At 42.0% G+C, this 16801-nt stretch overlaps 1 protein-coding gene across 9 annotated transcripts in view; it reads right to left on the bottom strand.

Moving 5' to 3' along the window:
* Window positions 1-16801, bottom strand: part of ppip5k1a (diphosphoinositol pentakisphosphate kinase 1a) — a 144086-nt gene that overhangs the window by 1740 nt on the left and 125545 nt on the right. For 5 of the 9 annotated variants that reach the window (XM_060912016.1, XM_060912017.1, XM_060912015.1 and 2 more), the window contains 4 exons: window positions 14909-15088; window positions 10830-10967; window positions 10589-10702; window positions 3233-3795 (listed from right to left, as the gene is read on the bottom strand). In XM_060912016.1, coding sequence (XP_060767999.1) covers window positions 3233-3795; window positions 10589-10702; window positions 10830-10967; window positions 14909-15088 — 995 coding nt within the window. The remainder of the gene's footprint in view (window positions 1-3232; window positions 3796-10588; window positions 10703-10829; window positions 10968-14908; window positions 15089-16801) is intronic. The other 4 variants (XM_060912020.1, XM_060912019.1, XM_060912021.1 and 1 more) reach the window with 1 other exon arrangement.

The raw sequence follows: 16801 nt of genomic DNA, 5'->3' as shown, positions 1-16801 counted from the left end.
TATTCGTACGGAACCGTCACGGTACGGAGGGTCACGGTTCGGTGCACGCATTTTCACGGAGAATACACACGGTACAGAAGTTTAATATTGATCTGAACGCGAATCTGTTATTGCGCAAGAGTTTCCTTCAGGACACTTTTAACCACTGCCACCTGCAAGCTCTGATTGGTCCATAGACAAACTCCACCTTCAAATACAAACTCTGCTCTGTGGGAAGGTACCGCTGTTAGGTTGTTGTTGTTGCGAGACAGGGCTAACAATGGCGAGTGGCGAAGAGCTAGAAGACCCACCATCATCATTTAAGTCAGTGGTGTGGGATAACTTCGGGTTCCCCGTGAGTTATAACAGCAATGGAGAGCGAGTGGTTGACAAAACAAAGACGGTCTGCCGTCGTTGTTCGACATCTGTTCATTACGTGAGTGGGAACGCTTCAAACATGTTAACACATATCCGGCGACACCACCCAGACATCCCCATCACCGGGACGAGACGGAAGAAAAGTGTCCAATTACGTCTCCCAAATCTCTTACAACAGCCCCTTGACACAAATACATGCAGAGCAAAAAAAAAAAAAAAAAATTTACCGAAGCAATTGGAATTTACATCACATCCGCTATGCGCACATATTCCACTGTAGAAGAGGCGGGATTCAAATATTTATTACATGTGCTCGAACCTCGCTACACTCCTCCATCCTGCAGCCATGTAAGAGAATCAGTCAGTAGTGCCAGCCTTATACAACAGAACGAGACAAATTGTGGAACGGGTTAAAAGCTGCCCATTCTATTGCGCTCACCACGGATTCATGGACTTCTCGGGCGTGAGGGATTAAAGAGGACGATAGTGTGCCGCGCTCATACTTATACTTATGTTCACTGAGCTACGTGAATGTAAAAAAGTGTTTAGGCACTCGTGCGTATTGTATGTTAAAGTACCCAAAAAGGTCATGTGTTGCACTGATGCACCTATCAATATATGACTATTCATGTATATCAATATATGACAATTCAATGTGGGCGGCACGGTGGTGTAGTGGTTAGTGCTGTCGCCTCACAGCAAGAAGGTCTGGGTTTGAGCCCCATGGCCGGCGAGGGCCTTTCTGTGTGGAGTTTGCATGTTCTCCCCGTGTAGGGGCGGCACGGTGGTGTAGTGGTTAGCGCTGTCGCCTCACAGCAAGAAGGTCCTGGGTTCGAGCCCCGTGGCCGGCGAGGGCCTTTCTGTGTGGAGTTTGCATGTTCTCCCCGTGTCCGCGTGGGTTTCCTCCGGGTGCTCCGGTTTCCCCCACAGTCCAAAGACATGCAGGTTAGGTTAACTGGTGACTCTAAATTGAGCGTAGGTGTGAATGTGAGTGTGAATGGTTGCCTGTGTCTATGTGTCAGCCCTGTGATGACCTGGCGACTTGTCCAGGGTGTACCCCGCCTTTCGCCCGTAGTCAGCTGGGATAGGCTCCAGCTTGCCTGCGACCCTGTAGAACAGGATAAAGCGGCTAGAGATAATGAGATGAGAATGACAATTCAATGTGGTGCTATCTCAGCTGGGGATTTAAACAATAAAAAGCTGCCTTTGAGGATAGCCTTTTGGTTATGTTTTTTTTTCCTGCACTGTACTGAAAATGTACCGAACCGTAGGGTCAGAACCGAGGTACGTACCGAACCGTGGGTTTTGTGTACTGTGCCACCCCTAGTTCTCAAACTTAGGGTCGTCGGAGATGTGGATGGAGTCAAAGGAGAATTTTCAATACAACCGTTATTTATAATGTAGTTCTATGTACCGCAAGACGATTTAAGAAATATTTTAAAATAATAATAATAATAATAATTAAAAGAGGCAGCACGGTGGTGTAGTGGTTAGCGCTGTCGCCTCACAGCAAGAAGGTCCTGGGTTCAAGCCCTGTGGCTGGCGAGGGCCTTTCTGTGCAGAGTTCGCATGTTCTCCCCGTGTCCGCGTGGGTTTCCTCCGGGTGCTCCGGTTTCCCCCACAGTCCAAAGACATGCAGGTTAGGTTAACTGGTGACTCTAAATTGACCGTAGGTGTGAATGTGAGTGTGAATGGTTGTCTGTGTCTATGTGTCAGCCCTGTGATGATCTGGCGACTTGTCCAGGGTGTACCCCGCCTTTCGCCCGTAGTCAGCTGGGATAGGCTCCAGCTTGCCTGCGACCCTGTAGAACAGGATAAAGCGGCTACAGATAACGAGATGAATTTTGAGCTCCTCTTATACCCACTTTACGCCAGACTGCAGTGTCAGACACACTCATGTTAATCAAAGTGCCCTTTACAACATCATCACCATCATCATCATCATCATCCTTCCCTCTAGGCGCAATTACTTGGCCTTGGGGCGCTCCTGGCTGAATACATGATTCAGCAGTTGCTTGAATTTGTCTCCATCCATCATTCTCCTTCTGGCCTGCTGAGCATCGATGTTCAGCAGCCTTTCCACTTTGTTCCATATCTTTCTTGGATTACGTATATTGAACATCACCCGTTTCTGGGGTTCGTTGGTTTCCAGCCGGCAATATATTACGTGAGCAATATATTTAAGGTGTTGCAGATGGCAGAAGTCTCGAATCGGGAGTGTCTTGGTTATATCCTGTAGTTGTTTATCGGAGATCTTAAAGCTCCAGTCAACGTCACCCTCTACTTGTGTTTTTGAGTCCTTATCTTTCTCACAATCAACCTTCGGAACATTCTTACGTTCAAAGCCTCCACGGACCATTTTTCTAAGAAAACCATGCCAGATCACTTCCACGTTATTGAGCTCATACTCTGACATTTCCCATGCTTGGACACTATAGAGAAGGCGTGATCTTATACACGTGTTCAAGAATTTAACTCTGGTCGCCAGCTTACACCAGACACAGGCAGCATGGTAATTAAAAAAAAACAAAACCTTTTCTTTGCGCATCATGGTTGTGGTTTCTACTGAAGGTGCTATATTTGCAGTGCACGCTCATAATCTCAACAAACACTTGGGCAATATTTTGGTTTCCAGCTTACACCAGAAGTGCTGCTCACTCTGGCATTAGTTAAAATCCAGACTCACTGAAAGTTCTAAGAGAGAAGAAATGAACATCTCGCTGGCTTTAATAATGATGCACTTATATGAGATGTAAACTCATTATGCCCACATGCAGTAATACTGAATAATACTCATCAGTTTATTTTTGCCATTTGTACCAAATTATGCATCAAATAAAGAGCAGAAAGGCAGTGCCACTGGTGCCAAGCCTACCTCCATTGTCTCCTGGGTGTTGAAGAACTCTTCAGGCTCGTCAGGGCTCAGGGGTGTCTGGGTACTCGAACCAGCCTCTGAACTGCTCTCGCGCAGCTCCAGGAGCACAGGCAAAGAACCTGGCACAGACACAGGCACAGATCCAGGCAGTTTAGAGAAGGACTCCATGGCCAAGCTGAGTTCAACTTGAGGAGAGCAGAGAGGACTGGTTTCCATTTCAGCTTCAGTGGTACTCTGAGCCTCTCCAGCCCGTTCACACCCCGGGCCATCTAGAAGCGGAGGAGAGTCTGTAGCAGCTGTGCTGTCCATGGTGAGGTCACTGGGTCTGTCTGGACTTTGGGGCTGGAGGTCATTGACAAAGCTTGGGTCAGAAGGTGGGCTTTCAGGAAGAGAAGAGGACGGAAGAGCAGGCTGGCTGGCAACCTGGGAGGACGAGTGGATCTCCTCACTGCTCTGAGGTGTAAGAGCTGCTTTCTCACTGAAGCTGAAACGAGGAGAGGTGTCCGCCGTGATGGGAGACGAGGGACCGGCACTGGACACAGTGCTGGACGGACCACTGCTATCTGCACAGAAACAAAACTTTTACATCAAAACTGTAACAAATACAAACCACAAGCTGCAATTACATAAAAAAAACCCCCAAACAGATCACTCCTCTTCTGGCACTTCTTAAAGACAACATGACACGAACATTCTAATGCATTTTTCTTCCATAAAGGGACTTATTTCCTAGTGAAATAACTCACCATTTTGTCTTAACAAAAGCTGGGGTGGAGGAAGGTTTAACAGAAAAAACAAGAATGTTGTCTGTTAAATAAGACATGAGTAGTGCACAATAAGACCAGGTTCATTCTGATTATATTGCGGTCATTAAAGTCTCAGCCTGGATATTATTTTAGGCTCAGAATTCACAGAGACAGTCAAGATCTGTCACATATTTAAGCACTTACAGTGTGGCAAAAAAGTATTTAGTCAGCCACCAATTGTGCAAGTTCTCCCACTTAAAAAGATGAGAGAGGCCTGTAATTTTCATCATAGGTATCCCTCAACTATGAGAGACAGAATGGGGGGGAAAGAATCCAGGAAATCACATTGTAGGATTTTTAATGAATTAATTGGTAAATTCCTCGGTAAAATAAGTATTTGGTCACCTACAAACAAGCAAGATTTCTGGCTCTCACAGACCTGTAACTTCTTCTTTAAGAGGCTCCTCTGTCCTCCACTCGTTACCTGTATTAATGGCACCTGTTTGAACTCGTTATCAGTATAAAAGACACCTGTCCACACCCTCAAACAGTCACATTCCAAACTCCACTATGACCAAGACCAAAGAGCTGTCAAAGGACACCAGAAACAAAATTGTAGATCTGCACCAGGCTGGGAAGACTGAATCTGCAATAGGTAAGCAGCTTGGTGTGAAGAAATCAATTGTGGGAGCAATTATTAGAAAATGGAAGACATACAAGACCACTGATAATCTCCCTCGATCTGGGGCTCCACGCAAGATCTCACCCCGTGGGGTCAAAATGATCACAAGAACGGTGAGCAAAAATCCCAGAACCACACAGGGGGACCTAGTGAATGACCTGCAGAGAGCTGGGACCAAAGTAACAAAGGCTACCATCAATAACACACTACGACGTCAGGGACTCAAATCCTGCAGTGCCAGACGTGTCCCCCTGCTTAAGCCAGTACATGTCCAGGCCCGTCTGAAGTTTGCTAGAGAGCATTTGGATGATCCAGAAGAGGATTGGGAGAATGTCATATGGTCAGATGAAACCAAAATAGAACTTTTTGGTAAAAACTCAACTTGTCGTGTTTGGAGGAGAAAGAATGCTGAGTTGCATCCAAAGAACACCATCCCTACTGTGAAGCATGGGGGTGGAAACCTCATGCTTTGGGGCTGTTTTTCTGCAAAGGGACCAGGACGACTGATCCGTGTAAAGGAAAGAATGAATGGGGCCATGTATCGTGAGATTTTGAGTGAAAACCTCCTTCCATCAGCAAGGGCATTGAAGATGAAACGTGGCTGGGTCTTTCAGCATGACAATGATCCCAAACACACCGCCCGGGCAATGAAAGAGTGGCTTCGTAAGAAGCATTTCAAGGTCCTGGAGTGACCTAGCCAGTCTCCAGATCTCAACCCCATAGAAGCTCTTTGGAGGGAGTTGAAAGTCCGTGTTGCCCAGCGACAGCCCCAAAACATCACTGCTCTAGAGGAGATCTGCATGGAGGAATGGGCCAAAATACCAGCAACAGTGTGTGAAAACCTTGTGAAGACTTACAGAAAACGTTTGACCTCTGTCATTGCCAACAAAGGGTATATAACAAAGTATTGAGATGAACTTTTGTTATTGACCAAATACTTATTTTCCACCATAATTTTGCAAATAAATTCTTTAAAAATCAGACAATGTGATTTTCTGGATTTTTTTTTCTCATTTTGTCTCTCCTAGTTGAAGTGTACCTATGATGAAAATTACAGGCCTCTCTCATCTTTTTAAGTGGGAGAACTTGCACAATTGGTGACTGACTAAATACTTTTTTGCCCCACTGTATTAGATTAAAAATGTGTATTTTACTAGAACTTACTCATCTTTATACTACCAATTTTGACTTATCAGATGTTGATTAATTTTCCATAACAGTATGACTCTGACAGTAGCTCCGGCTACATGCCAAGCTCATTGGAACACGTTACAGTTTCTTTCTAGACTAACAGCTAACCCAGGAACTTGTCTAGTGGGCGCTTATAATTGTTGAAATGGTGATTTTTTTTTTTCTGCCAAGAGACATTTATTTAGCATTTTTGAAAGGAGTCTCCAGTGTCAGTGCTTTGAAACTGTCTGAGGTAAAGCTGTAACTAAGTTTTTAGACATGGGAGACACTTCAGGGGGATTTTGTTGGTGTTGTTCTTGAGTAATACGACAAGTAACATGACATTTGTTGTCTTATTAGCTTCGAGAAAGAAAAGAAGAGCCTGGGATGACTGCTATAATCATGGGCGTCGCCACCATTGAATGTGAAGGGAACGTGTCCCCTTCACATTTCATAATTCTTCGTTTGGACCCCCCACATTTAACATAAAATATTAGTTCACCCAGCGCCGTTTCTATTGCTTCGTGAAAGAATCCATTCCACTTGATCGATAAGAGAATACACATACCACTGAAAATCCACTCCGGGTTTTCCGAACGTTACCTACAACAACTCATCGCATGCGAGTGAAGTGAATCTCGGTGCAAGCAGAGAAATTTTGGTGCAAGGTGCAGCTGCTCGAAAGTGGAGGAGGTAACGTCAGCCCCATTGCCACCTCACAATGTCTAGCTTTTGCTAAAACCTTATTCTTTTGTTATATGCCCTCAAAATTAACCCTAGGCCATGTTAAATTAATATTCAACTAAACAATGAAATAAGCTTAGCCTAATGGGGTATTCTTGGTTGATGATGAATTGTTTGCAGTATTTGCTCCCTCCCCAGACACAATGGACAAAAGGAAATTCTTTACAAAGAAGCGGAAAGTAAGTCAAAATTTCCCCACAGGACAGGGATTTTTTGTCCCAATGGAAATGTTAGTGCAGTTAGCTGGCTAGTCAATGTTAGGAGATGTATCAGCTAGCTTAATGTTAGCTATCATTTAATTCAAACCCAGTAGGCCTGCCTTACTGTAATGCACGGGCGATTGCTCTAAGACAATGAGGGAGGCTCAGCCTCCTCTAAAAATGACGAACATCATGTAGGATGAATTGCGCTAGGCTTATGTTATAGCCGACCTTATAACATTGCTATTTCAGATCCAGAATCATAGAAATATACTCGTATGTGCTCAACCCAACTACAGTGCGAAATCATTCCGTTATAACTTTCCCCAGTTCGCCTAATGTGCGCGTGAGTTTTTTCCCCCCTCGTGACAGCGCGATGCAGCCCAGCCTCAGTGGACTTCAATGGCATTTGGGAGCTATGCGCTTTTCAATCTCAAAATGCAATACAGTTATTGGACAAATACTGCGAAAACACCCACCCACCGGACTCCCAGCCTCACATGGGAGGGACATGGCAAAGCTTTCCGCGAGGAGACTGGTGATTGGTGAAAGCGGCCGGATATTTTCTTTGATTGACAGCTCGTTTCAACTATAGACAGGCAGCGGTGAATCTCAGTTCAGTCCCATGCGGATTCGCAAGTGCTGTGGTGTATTGTAAGAGATCAGCTTACATTTCGATTTCATTCATTACATACGGTTTCTACCAGCTTTTTTAGTTTGTATATATTTTCATTGTAAATAAAGTGTAAATATAGTGTTGTCAAGTTTGCTATCTTAGTTCCAGAAATTTCGTTTGAGTGACTGAACTTGAACTTGAGGGGGCTAGTCAGCTAGCAAGAAAGCTGCGCACGGATGCCAAGCATTGCTGATTTAATTTTGGCGAAGCCATTTGCCAGTCTTCCTTTCGAGGAAAAAATTAAAATTAAAGCACAGGGTAGACCAACGCCTCAAATTGACTTGGTGAAAAAGGTAGGGAATAATACTCGTTCCTTTCAGCTCTCCTGGTACGAGAAAGTGAATTGGCTAACAGCAAGTGACCCACATCAACAACAGTAAATAGGCTACTTTAGTAATATGTCATGGATGGACCAAAAATATAGAATCTATTTAAAATGTTTATGCTGAGTATATTATATTGGAATATATATTTCTCTGGATATGAGTTAAACACAGCTACAATTTGGAAAACATTTTTAAACAAAAACACAGCCGAGAACATTTCACACGACAGACCTGGATTAAAAGTGAAGGGTTATCAAAATCGTCAATAAAACATTTCTCAGTCAAAATAAGTAAAATATAGGGAAAGTGTCACAGAATGAAATGTGTGGCACCCAGCTCTATGTTTGGCTCCCCAAGGTCAGTGCTTGTGCCTATTCCAGAACACTCTGCTATTACTGCTGAGGTTCCTGACAAAGAGCTGCTTTCAATAATGATCAATTTTTAAACAACATGCCACAATTTTAAAATATAAAATGTTAAAATTAGGGATGTCCCGATCCGATCACGTGATCGGAAATCGGGCCCGATCACATGGTTTCAGACTCGATCGGAATCGGGCATTGCCTCCCGATCAGGTATCGGATATATATCTATATAATATATTCTCATTTTTAACACATCAATAGCTATGCGTTGGCACAGAGTGAGACCAGACCTCGTCTCAACACAGCAACATCAACGCGTGCGGCATGACATCACTTTGTAGCGGAGACGCTATTGGTTATTGGCTGCCTGTTGCCGGCAAAGTTGAACACGGAAGCAGTTCGAAGCGGAAAGCAAAGCATGAGATCATTTTTTTTTCGTTGGATGACAAAACAAACGGGCTCAAACCTGAAAGGGTAGAAATGCTTGTTTTCATCAAGAAAAACGTTCATTTCCTTAATTGAAATTACTGTACACCACTGTGAGATGTGTTCTTAAAAGCAAATTACCGGCACTGTGGCACTTTATTTTTTTTTATTTGTTTACATTCCTGCCAGGTATTTTAAGGTTATTTTTTTAAATTTGTTATTTATTGTTCAAACTGCCTCACGTAAGTGCTCCGTTTGCTAACGGAGTTGTTGGATGTTAAAATAAGGTGTTAAAAAAAAATGAGGAACATCCTGGATCCGTTTCTTTCCTCGTCTTTATTTTTTATGGATTATAAGAAGTATCGGATCGGGACTCGGTATCGGCAGATACTCAAAATCAAATGATCGGTATCGGATCGGAGGGCAAAAAAACCTGATCGGGACATCCCTAGTTAAAATATACACACACACCCCAACACCACCATCATGTATATTGGACAGTAGGCTAATGGGCCAAAAGAACCTGTTATTTCACAGTTTGTGACGCTGCCAACAATCAGCCAGATCAGAGGCAAGAGTATGGGCAAAATTGATGTGTTTTTTCTTTTAAAATCTGGAAATATCGTAACCGACCAGCCTCCCCTGTTTGAAAGACTACCAGCCGCCACTGCTGTAATGCCAAGAATGAGGTCAAGTCAAGTGACGCAGTGTAATTTTGTGTTATGAAGACTGCATGATGCCATGTCATTTTTGTTATGAGTGTCACTAAATCGGAAAAAAAGTAAAATGCACCCACTAAAGTCACTGTTGGTGGTGAACAAAATTGCACCTGGTCATTGTGTGAAGTTGTTTTTTATGTGTCACCGTTGCTTGACACAGTGTGATTGTGTGTTATGAAGTTTGCATGATGCCATGTCATGCCTGTTCATTGTGTGAAATTATGAATATTCTTATTTTTAAACATACAGTTGAGCGTCACTATTGCTTGGCACAGTGGCATGTTGTGTTACATCTAAAACTAAATAAAAAATGAAACACAAAATAAAAAGCAAAATGCACCCCTAAAATCATTGTTGGTGATTAATTGTGTCACATTCATCTCATTATCTTCGACAGAGCAGTGGGTTTAAAAACAGGCTGATGAATATATGGACTAGTTGAATGAGGACTTATTGTTGAGTCTCTAAAATAGTCTCATCTCATCTCGTTATCTGTAGCCGCTTTATCCTGTTCTACAGGGTCGCAGGCAAGCTGGAGTCTATCCCAGCTGACTACGGGCGAAAGGCGGGGTACACCCTGGACAAGTCGCCAGGTCATCACAGGGCTGACACATAGACACAGACAACCATTCACACTCACATTCACACCTACGGTCAATTTAGAGTCACCAGTTAACCTAACCTGCATGTCTTTGGACTGTGGGGGAAACCGGAGCACCCGGAGGAAACCCACGTGGACACGGGGAGAACATGCAAACTCCACACAGAAAGGCCCTCGCCGGCCACGGGGCTCGAACCCGGACCTTCTTGCTGTGAGGCGACAGCGCTAACCACTACACCACCGTGCCGCCCTCTAGAATAGTCACTGAATTAAATGACTTTTGTAGGTAAAATTAGGTCTTTGACAACCTGTTAAAAATACACCAGAATGCAGGAAATGGCATCTAATTAATTAAAATTTTTCTGGGAGAGGACCCCCACATTAAAAATGCTTCTGACGTCCCTGACTATCATGCATAAGATAACAGAAACTAACTTGTTTCTAACTTTGGGATGTGCTCCGCTTCACATCACATCACTCTGTCTTTGATTATTTTATTAACAGCAGCATGACCTATTGTAGGGTTGTTTTTTTGCAGTTCTTTTTCGGTCAGTAGCTCACCCAAATAGTTAATCATGAATTAATAATTAGGTAATTATGAAAATGTTGACACGGGCTTTACGTGCAAGTGAAGGAGATGTTTACGAGAAGTTTATGGGGTGTATTTGAAGGTTAGGAGACACGAGTGGTGCAGTACTCACACCAGGGAGGACGCTCGGAGCGTTGCCGTAGAGACGCAGACGAGGACAGCACTCTCTGAGGAATATACGAGTCTACCGAGGGCTGGTTCTGAGAGTCAAACATAGCTGAGAGAGCTGGAGAGAACAGCAGACATGTTTAAACATACAGACTTTTAAACCTATACAGTAAGCATTGAATGAGCCTTAGCACAGAAGCTGATTATATGAGCAATATGCTAATATTGTAGGTAGTAGCCACTACCTCTAGTGGTTCTGCTGTGCGAGTCCTCTGCGTTCTCACACACTGCTGTCAGGAACTTGTCCACCTGTTTGAGTGAGAGCGAGTTGTGCAGCGTCTCCAGCGGGTAGATAGAGGGCACCATAGCGCAGCCTTCAAATCCTACAGAGCAGAAGAGACACGAGAGAACATAGTGTACCCATAATGCAATCTGTGTGAGCTCTACGACACAGGAGTGTGTGAGGAACATAAACACACGCACACACACACAAGTAACTTTCAACCACATACTGGTTCATAAGAGGATCACCGATGACATCTGGCCCCACACACACACACACACACACACACTTGTGTTAACTAAAATCACACACATTCAAGCATGTTAGATCTACTGAAATTCACTAAACACTACATGTAGTAGAAGCTGCAAATGTTGCTACCAAATGACACAATCATTTACAATAACAGCAAAATGGACTTCGTCTTCGGCATCTCTTAGTCTATTTAAATGCTCAAGTAAAAACCGTGAGAATTAATAGCAAGGTTAAAACAAATCACACAAAGCAGTAATGGAAGTCCATCTCACCCAAAATCTTTCCCGTAAATATATACATTAAAAAAAAAAAAAACTCAAATCTGTTTCTTAAGTAATGTCACAAAGACTTGTCAAAGAGGTTTGGGACACTATATTAACCAATACTTTCAGTATTTTCATCATCCTTCCGAGGATGCAGGATGGCATAAAATTTGAAGGCAGAATTATAGCAGAAATTTGGAAGTACAAGTCATTTTAAAATTTAATTTAAAAAAAAAAAAAATGTTTTTAAATATATTTTATTCTGTGGCCTAATGATATAACTTGAAAGAAGAATGAGACAATTTGACCAACTGAAGGCTTCTTCAGTATGTTCTCTTGGGGAACTCCTAAAGGTACAACGCATACATAAAGTCTACACACTCGTGCTAAAATGGCACATTTTTATATTGCTAAAAATGAAACAAAGGTACATCATGTCAGATCTTTTTCCACCTTGAAATGTGATATACCAACCAACAAAATTTAAGTGGTTAAACTTGTTTTGGGTAAGAGTCTACCAACTTCCTTATTTAGCAATTTTATTCCACTCTTCCTTGAAAAAAAATCTCCAGATCTATCAAATTACAAGGATCCTGATTGCAATCTCCCATTCCCCTTGAGCAATTTTCTGTGCGCAACCCATTTCAGGTCATTCTACAGGTTTTTGATGGGAATAAATCTGAACCAGGCCATTCCAAAACACTGATCATCTTCTGAAGCCATTCCCTTGATGACTTGTATTTGTGCTTTGGGTTGTCATTGTGCTGGAAGGTGAAATTTTTCATCATCTTCAGCTGCCTAAAAGTGGCCTCCAAAGCAAGTTAAAAAAAAATTGGCTTTTGGAGCTATCCATGATTCTCTCTATCTTGCTTAGAACCCGAGTCCCAGTTGAAGAAAAGCAGCTCCATAGCATGGTGCTGCCACCACCGTGCTTCACTGTGGGTATGGTATTCTTTGAGTGATAAGCTGTCTTGCTTTTGCACCAAACAAATATCTTTTAGAATCATGTCCAAAAAGCTTTACCTTGGGCTCACCAGATCATAATGCATTTTGTTTCGGTTAAAAAAAAGGTTTCCATCTAGCCACCCTACCCCATGTCCCATACATATTGAGAATACGAGAGATCACTGTCACATGCAGGAAGTGATCAGTACTTGTCAGATCTTCCAGTTCCTTTAACATTGCCATAAATCTCCCAGCTGCCTTTCTGATAAGTTTGCTTCTTGACCTTTATTCAATTTTAGATGGACGTCTTGTTTTTGGTAACAATCACTGTGATGTGGCAGTATTCCATGGTACATCTTCTGGTTTGGAAATTCCTTTGTACCCATCTCCAATCAATCAATACTTTCACAATGAGATCCTGTACATGCTTTGTAAGCTTTCTGTGGACCATGGCTTCAACCAAACCAAGAAGACATCAAGAAAATCCTACAGAAAACAGCTGAACTTTATTTGGGATTCATCAATCAAAGTCACTTCATTGACAAATTTGTACTAATTACTTTTGAACATGAAGTTGAATGCATAAGTTTTTAAAATCCTAAAACATTTTTAATTTGTTGTTCACTTAAATTTTGTTCATTTATATATTAAAGGTGAAAAAAAAAGAGGATCTGACTTGATTTCTACTGGTTTCATTTTTAAAAGGAGTACGTAGACTTTTTATATCCACTGCATGTAGAATCCTACAGAGGGTTTTCTTTTCACAACGGGTTCCAACATATGGTCCTTTGGATGGTTTTCATGGTTCTCTCAGACTGTATCTATAGACAAGATTTTGGCTGCGATATATTTCCTTTACTTTTTATCAGTATTAATCCTGTAACTCAAGTGCAAATCTAATAAAAAGCATATCAGATACGCATGTCCGATATCAAACATAATTTGAATTTGTTTTATTCTATCCACATTCACTGGATATGAGCAATCGTCTGCTCTGATTGGCTACTCTACTACTAGGCTATCGGCTCATATACACTACCGTTCAAAAGTTTGGGGTCACCCAGACAATTTTGTGTTTTCCATGAAAAGTCACACTTTTATTTACCACCATAAGTTGTAAAATGAATAGAAAATATAGTCAAGACATTTTTCTGGCCATTTTGAGCATTTAATCGACCCCACAAATGGGATGCTCTAGAAACTCAATCTGCTCAAAGGAAGGTCAGTTTTATAGCTTCTCTAAAGAGCTCAACTGTTTTCAGCTGTGCTAACATGATTGTACAAGGGTTTTTTAATCATCCATTAGCCTTCTGAGGCAATGAGCAAACACATTGTACCATTAGAACACTGGAGTGAGAGTTGCTGGAAATGGGCCTCTATACACCTATGGAGATATTGCACCAAAAACAGACATTTGCAGCTAGAATAGTCATTTACCACATTAGCAATGTATAGAGTGGATTTCTGATTAGTTTAAAGTGATCTTCATTGAAAAGAACAGTGCTTTTCTTTCAAAAATAAGGACATTTCAAAGTGACCCCAAACTTTTGAACGGTAGTGTACCATGAGTAGAGAAAAACAAAATGGCGGAGTGTGTTGCTGAACCAACCGAGGACAAAATAAAAACAACATTAAAAAAAACACATTAAAAAAAAGTAACAAAAAGTATTTGACAGTAAGAATGTATCTTTTATTTTTCAAGAATTATTACAATAGCATTTTTCACAAAATTGTTACTGTCATTTTGCCGGTTTCTTTAGCTTCTAAGCGGAAATGATTTTGTCGGACGTTTTGTATAAAGTTTTAATTTATTTAATTTGCAAAAAATAAAAATGCTCTGCTTCTGAAAACGCAGTGAATGTGGATATAATAAAACAGCCATTCCACTCAATCTCGTCGTACATGGCTTATAGCCAACTTGGCGCTCCGTGCCTCATCGGCTATCAGTTCACGTACGGCTCGATTTCGTGGAATAACTTAAATATTTGGGACAAGTGGAAAAATGGCTAAGTTCCGTATTTAATTGAACCATTTCTTTAACACAGAGTAACTGCATCAACAATTGTAGAACTGAACCATAGAAAATGGAACAGATTCTCCGGCCTTCACTTCAGTCAGTAGCATGAGATGTACTGTAGCATTTAATCCTTGGTCCTCATTTGATTCTGTTCAAACATTAAAAAAAAAAAAAAAACCCAACAACACACAAACTGGCATACTGGCTCAATGTAGCCCAGTTTCAAATCCACCAACATGCAGCAGACTCTGTACAGTCAGCACTCATCAGAATGATACTTCAGTCAAACACCACCCAGGTCTGAAAGCTTAATCAGGACAATAACTGCTGCTTATGAACTATGTTAAAATACAATACTCATTTGTTGCATAAGCAAAACAGCAGCAAAAAAAAAAAAAAAAAAAAGGAAAAAACCCCAAAACAAAACCAAACACAGCAAGCATTACACATGCTCAACACAAGCAGTATGGAAGGCGAAGCTGGGGCAGGAATGACACGCCAGTTTAAAGTGCAGCACAGTGCAAGGCAGGCCAGGGCACGTTATGTTGCAGCAGGGCTAACCGTATAGGTACTCTAAAGGGTCCTGGCCGGAGATTAGCCAGTTTCGGAAGAGGCGCAGGTGGTAGTAGCACTGATGGAGGTGGTGGGCCAGAGTGCTGTCCAGAAAGAGCGAGTTGCGGATATTTGGGTCTGTGGAGAAGCGCCGGAGCAGCTGGGCTACCTGCTGTTCCTCCAGCGGCTCTGAGGAAGAAGAGGCAGAGCGTGGAAGAGCAGGGAGGAGGGTGGGAGTGGGTTGATAATGGCCATGATAAAACAGTCTGGAGGAGGGACTGGTCTTAAAACTGCATATATTCAAGAAGGGCATTAAGAGCAAAGGAGTATAAAGTCAAGTTCAGCCCCATAAACCTTCACACAACGAGCCTTTGTCTGTCTAAAGATACTCAAACAAAACCACGAAAAGCAGAACAAAGCAGACTGTAGCAGAAGTTGTAGTCTGTTGTAGTCGATTGCCTTCACTTAACGGCAGAATGCCTCGATATACCTCTACATGGGGGTAAAAGTCATTAGGCATATACACTACCGTTCAAAAGTTTGGGGTCACCCAGGCAATTTTGTGTTTTCCATCAAAAGTCACACTTTTATTTACCACCATAAGTTGTAAAATGAATAGAAAACATTTTTCTGGCCATTTTGAGCATTTAATCGACCCTACAAATGTGATGCTCCAGAAACTCAATCTGCTCAAAGGAAGGTCAGTTTTATAGCTTCTCTAAAGAGCTCAACTGTTTTCAGCTGTGCTAACATGATTGCACAAGGGTTTTCTAATCATCCATTAGCCTTCTGAGGCAATGAGCAAACACATTGTACCATTAGAACACTGGAGTGAGAGTTGCTGGAAATGGGCCTCTATACACCTATGGAGATATTGCACCAAAAACCACACATTTGCAGCTAGAATAGTCATTTACCACATTAGCAATGTATATAAGGTATTAGGCAGAGACCCGTCCACCCGTAAATTTGACGGGCAATTGCCGATTTCAACGGGCAAGTATACACACAGACGGATACTGAAACGGACGATAATGCCGAAAATTTTCGCACATGAATACTCCCACATGTCGTCCGATAAATCCAGTTATGTTCCGCCCACACACGGACTGGCCATCGGGAGTAGCGGGAGTTTTCCCGGTGGGCTGGTGGTTCAGCGTGGGCCGGCGGAGAAAAAAAAAAAAAAAACAGTTGCGCGCTGGCCTTTAATATGATAAGCAATGTTAACAGTTTCTTTAACAAACTGTTAACATTGCTTATTACAGTTGCGCGCTGGCCTTTAATATGATAAGCAATGTTAACAGTTTGTTAAAGAAACTGTTAACATTGCTTATCATATTAAAGGCCAGCGCGCAACTGTTTTTTTTTTTTTCTCCGCTGGCCCACACTGAACCACCGGCCCACTGGGAAAACTCCCGCTACTCCCGATGGCCAGTCCGTGTGTGGTTCCGCCATCATTTACAAATCGTAAGAAACACAGTTTAATACGAAAAATACTGAAAACTTGAAATGAAAAATCAGAATATTTCATCGTTTCCGCCATTTTGGCCCGCACTGAATCTTGTAACATGCGGACTGAATAAATCGCGAATTCTGATTGGTCGAAAATTGCCAAACACCCTGCGTTGTAGTTTCCTCTTTCTTGGCGGGAGAACCGCATTTTTTTTTGCTGACTCACTCTTCTGGATCAAGATGAATCCCAACAAACGCCCCAAATTGAATGTGACAAAAACTGATTCGTTTTTCCACAAAAAGACAGAAAAGGTATGTGTGATACATTGATTAACAAGGGGGTTTCATTGGGGTATGGTAAAATAGAATACTGTTGGTTTTTTTTTTAATTAAATACTGTAACTAGATCAAAAGATTATATACAATTCATTGTTGTTTATTTTCTTTTCA

Source organism: Neoarius graeffei, chromosome 27, assembly GCF_027579695.1.
Source record: "Neoarius graeffei isolate fNeoGra1 chromosome 27, fNeoGra1.pri, whole genome shotgun sequence".
NCBI lineage: Eukaryota > Metazoa > Chordata > Actinopteri > Siluriformes > Ariidae > Neoarius > Neoarius graeffei.
This window is presented reverse-complemented; position numbering and strand designations above follow the sequence as displayed.